The 5163-nt window shown below is 37.8% G+C and overlaps 1 protein-coding gene across 1 annotated transcript in view; it reads right to left on the bottom strand.

Moving 5' to 3' along the window:
- cds2 (CDP-diacylglycerol synthase (phosphatidate cytidylyltransferase) 2) overlaps positions 1-3181 on the bottom strand; it is a 17589-nt gene extending 14408 nt beyond the window's left edge. The window contains exon 1 of the mRNA XM_020590597.1: positions 2945-3181. Coding sequence (XP_020446253.1) covers positions 2945-3016 — 72 coding nt within the window. The 5' untranslated portion in view covers positions 3017-3181. The remainder of the gene's footprint in view (positions 1-2944) is intronic.
- Positions 3182-5163: the final 1982 nt, after the last annotated feature.

Raw genomic sequence — 5163 nt, 5'->3', positions numbered from 1 at the left:
TGTGTGGTGTAGAGGATAATTGTTTATGTAGAGATATTGCTTAGGACTTAAAAGTTGTAAGATGATGTCATGGGGTAGGACTAGATAAGTCTAACTTCTTCCTACTTCGTTCAAGCATGTACTAGGTATAAGTAAATTGATATTGGATTATTATTGTTGGATATGTGTGAAATTACATGTGTTGACATATCAACTGTTTTACATGCTTGAATGAATAAATCAAATCAAATCAAATCAAATTTGTAAATCAAATAAGTGATGTTAACAATATTTCCAGTGGTAACCTAAGGAATTTCTGCTGTAATTCCTGTCAGTTAGCTCTTTTGGTTCTTCTTCTGTGTGTGACAGGATGCTAATAGGCTTTGCTAGCAATAACTATCTTGTTGTGTAGAATCGTTGGCTGAACTAAACATGCTACAGCCTGTTTGGGAGTGAGTTTGAGCTTTTAGCGATCAGCGTACTGCAGTAAAGGAAAAAGGTGACCTGAATTTATAACACAAGACAAAAAAAAAAGAGCATCACTGCCAAATGACAGCACTGTATAGTTTGGTATAAACTATTGACTGTAGATCAACTTGACAATAATGTTATATACCGATTCTACAGCAGCATTATAACAAGAAAGATGTCTTGTTTTAAAAAGACCCTTTTCATATTGAGAACAGATGATATTTGTCACACTATAGTTATTTATAACATGAAACTACTTGTTATAACAACATATAGACTATCACTCATGAAAAAAAGTCACATAATGGGAATGTTTTACTGTGAAAAATATCTCACTGAAACTAGAAAGATTTCAGAATAAAACAAAGCATTTTTCTTTCTTTTTTACCCTTTGTCGTGTGGCAATAATACCATCCTGCACTAATGCACTTGGCTCTTTAGAAAGACATAATATTGAGCCTGAGGACCACATCGTAACAGCTGTGTCACAAAACACTTCCCTGTCTGGCCACCCCATCTCTCTGAATCAAATAAGCTAACAGATACAAAACTGCACATTTTCTAACATTTGGAAACTGACTTTCCTGCCAATTACATGACACACTTACAAACTAGTGTGCACAGCTGTCAGAACCCACCGACTGAATGTAGAAGCGTGCACAAGAACACACGTGGAGACAGACCCATTCTCCGCCTGCTGGTTTCTATGGAAACAATATCCGTCATTCAGGATACTTGAGTTAAAAATAGACACATGTTTCACTCCTCCTCTCGTGGTATACCAGTGGTAACCCTGGGAGCCTCTGTTTTGTTTATCTCCAAATCATGAGAGCTGCAAGCTTTAAAAGGGTGAGTGCAAGCCTGCTTTTACTGGGGTTTAGAGCTTTTAGGCAGAAATCTAAACCCAGAGGAGAGCAGCTTCCACAGAAAGTAAAGCAAAAGGAAAAGAGAAGGTCTGTCATTCAGGTTTTCAGCTGTGTTGTGCTGTGAGTTCACAGGAAACAAAGATGTCAGAGGAACTGTTTTGACATGTTCAAGACCACATGTGATCAGATGGTCATTTAAATTGAAACTTCCAGGGATCATGTGAATAAACAAAAATTTGACTATTTCTTGAGTTTCAGCATCATGTTGTGGGACTCTTTTTGTGGCACAAACATTTACCATAGCTTCCACATCTACACTTGTGTGTGGCCACATTTCACACTAAAATCTTGGTCCTATCTTGGCATTTGTACCAGGTGGAGGGCTTCACAACAGAAAGATGTGACGTACACACTCTAGATGTGTTAATGTCACTCCTGGCTCAGCTGTGCATTCCACTGACTTCTGACCTTTAATCCACAAACTATTGAAAAATAGAGTTTAGATAATTAGTAATGAATAACTCAGATCTTATTTAATACAAAAACAAATAGCCCCCCCCATACCTAATTGTTAAAAGCCCATAACATGACAGTGTACCATAAAAGCTATTTTCAGTTAGCAGCCCACCTTCTATCAAACACGTCAAGACCAGTAAGAGGAATGAAACATTAAAGAAAGAGCCCAACCAAAGAGAGCTTAATAGTACATTAACATTCCCCTGACACTCCTCTGTTTGTTGTATCGATGTAACTAATGCCTCGACTACTTTCCCATCCGCTTGTAGCTGAAAGTCCTCCAGTTTTCAGTGATAACGTCCTCTGGTACCTACATCCATCCCCACATCCGTCACACCACCACGCCCCTTTCTCGGCGCCGATATTAGCTGGAAAGCAACTTCGTCATCCATGTTGGTAACACATTCGTTTGTTTTCTGTTTGAGCATCCTTATAGACAAAAAGGGCAGGGGATAAGTTATGTGTGCGAGCCATGGTCGTAAATAGTTGACTTTGGCTAATGCTGTTCTTTAAACAAATAGTTAGCAGCTGCAAAGAGTCCTGAGCAGTTAGAGATAGTAACACGGAGAGCTTCCCTTGTGGCTTTATCAAAGCTTAGGTGATGTGTCCAAGTGTATGTGGTTAGCAGCAAAATGTATGTTGATTTCCTTAGCATAAAATATAGCTTACAGGTTATTTTAGTAAACAAAGTCCTTCTATAGGACGCCGTGTACCTCATAATGAAAAACAGGGCTAATACGAATCAAATGTTTACTTTTGCATATGGTTTGTCTGTTTTCAAGACGTAAACAGACCCAGGAGGACCATAAGCAGCATCAGCCAATCACTCTGAAATCTGGGTAGTAAGTCTGGCAGGCGGTTTGTAACGTTATGTTAGCGCATTTCAATGGATTGTAACGGGGTTTAAGGCACAGTTAGCGTTAGCTGTTTTTCTTCTAAGTGCCGGTGCCTAAATAAAAGACAATGTTAACATGCCAGGTTTACAGTGATATTGTCACGACTCTTTGGCTACACAAGCCACAAACTTGATGCCTTAGGATAGCTAGCTAATGATACATGTGTAGCGTTAGCATCGCTTCCAAATGGCAGGACCGTGTCCTGGCTGACGTTACCTTGTCCTCCGACGCCTGCTGTTGTAACGCGGGGTCGGTGTCTCGGGCTCCACGGTGCCTCAGCTCTGCCATCTTAGCAGATCGTAGCCCGGTGTCCAGTGGGATAGCTCCTACGGCTTCGACACACAAAACTCGTTACCTGAACTAACAGACCTCCGCAGCTTCTAGCAAGATTACGCACAGCGACACTTTTCGCTCGAAGAAGAGCCCAGTCGTGTCAGGCACGCGGAAATAAAAATAAAGGCAACTTCCAGTTTTCAAAATAAAGTCCATGTTGATAACTTTTGAATGTAATACTGCTGTTGCTCAATGTAAATAAAAATGAAAATATACCAGATTTAATTTGGTATTAACTAGTTTTGATTACACTAATTTGTTTACCTGTAACTAACTCTGTAAAGATAGCTGTAGACTATGTAAAGTCAATGTTGACTGACATCAAAATAACAAATATACAGCATCATACACAAATAAGTGTTTTCACTAAAGCTTTTTTCATTAGGAGAAAGCAACAAACACCAACAAGTACAGCATTTTAGAAGCACTGTCTGATAATGGAAACTACTCTCCTGTATGTTCCAGATGTGCTCTAGCAGCTGGACCAGTTATGAACATTTGCAGTAGAAGCACGTGTTCCTGGACAGACATGGTACAAAGGTCTAAATGGATCTGACCTGATGTCTAACAGTAAATGTCGAAAAGCAGTTACCAGGCACAGATGATGGATGACTGTTAAATGCTGTCTCTTAAGGCATGTAGAGTCTGCTGTGACTGTTTTATTATTTATATTTCATTTTACATCAGCTACCTTTTCATAAATTCACCTATATAGCCAACCCTGGATTTTCACCTTTGTCTCTAAAATGACAGTTACTTTTTGAATTGAGACATAAAAACCTCTCATGCATTCATTGCTGTGCAAGTTTGCCATATCAAATGAATGCTTTTATTTTTAAGGTTTAGTGTCCAAATATTTAGTTGTGTTTGATCTAACTTTGCATTGCTATCAGCATCCTCTGACATCATGTGAGCTGTGGGCTGTATTCAAGACAAATAACCTGCTGTGTGATATGTGTGCACTGCTGAGCATTTGTAGGCTACATAATCATAAAACAATACAACATCAGATATAACTATGTGTAATATGCTTCTTTTATGTTCTGTAAAATATTGCAAATCATATGTTAATAACCTGATTATTACAATACATAACAGTGGCTCCCTGGTGATGTTCAGGTGCCCAGTGAGCATTTGCACTAAAATCATAGTCACATGAGGCCTTTTGCAAATTTAACAATTTAATGTTATTCTTTATACACACAATTTGCCATACATTATGCTATACACTCACTCACACACCAGAGGTGTCAAAAGTATTCACATTCATTACTCAGGTAGAAGTATAAATACTAGCGTTTAAAAAGACTTTTGTACAAGTTGAAGTATCAACTCAAGCTTTTTACTCAAGTAAAAGTATAAAAGTACTGGTTTTAAAACTACTTAAAGTATAAAAGTGGAAGTAATGTAAGGAAAATGCCATTAAGGACAAAAGCTTATGTCATACGGACCATATTGTGCCATACCCCACCTCCTCAAAAAAATATTTTTCTAAAGGCCGTAATGACAAATGTTATATTAAAATGTTAATATTGAAAAATGTAAGATGCACTAGGCTACCATTTCAGTCACATATATGCCCATTGAAAATAAATGCATTTTAGTACAATGCAAATACATTAAAGATAAAGAATATATGTGTACTCCTGAGCATTAACATGTGTTTCATGGAGCAGAAGATATGATGACTAGTTAGTTACGTATAAGTATTCTAATGGTGCAAAAGTCAAAAATCAGAGTCACGTCATCAATAACCTATACATTAATGTAAATGTACATCCAAGCTTAGCTGTAGGAATCTGTGAGGGCAATGGATGAGAAAATTGGTGTAGCAGGGCAGGATTCCCAGGGCAGGATTAGTAACAATTACCCTTGTATGGTTGTCAATACACAATAAACATGTGCTGTCAAAATGAATGATTAATCCAAGTGATTTATTAAAAAATAAATAACTCAATCCTAATACCTTCCTGATAGTATGTACTATGCTCAAATCTATCTAACAAACATTTTGTACTCAGGATCTACATCAGTTAAGTGCAGAACATGCAACAAAGAATTACCAATAACCTTTGTTAAGCCGGAAAATCAGCTGATTCTCA

The sequence above is a fragment of the Monopterus albus genome, unplaced genomic scaffold, assembly GCF_001952655.1.
Source record: "Monopterus albus unplaced genomic scaffold, M_albus_1.0 scaffold12.1, whole genome shotgun sequence".
NCBI lineage: Eukaryota > Metazoa > Chordata > Actinopteri > Synbranchiformes > Synbranchidae > Monopterus > Monopterus albus.
Note: the sequence above shows the minus strand (reverse complement) of the source record. Positions and strands in the feature narration are given on the sequence as shown.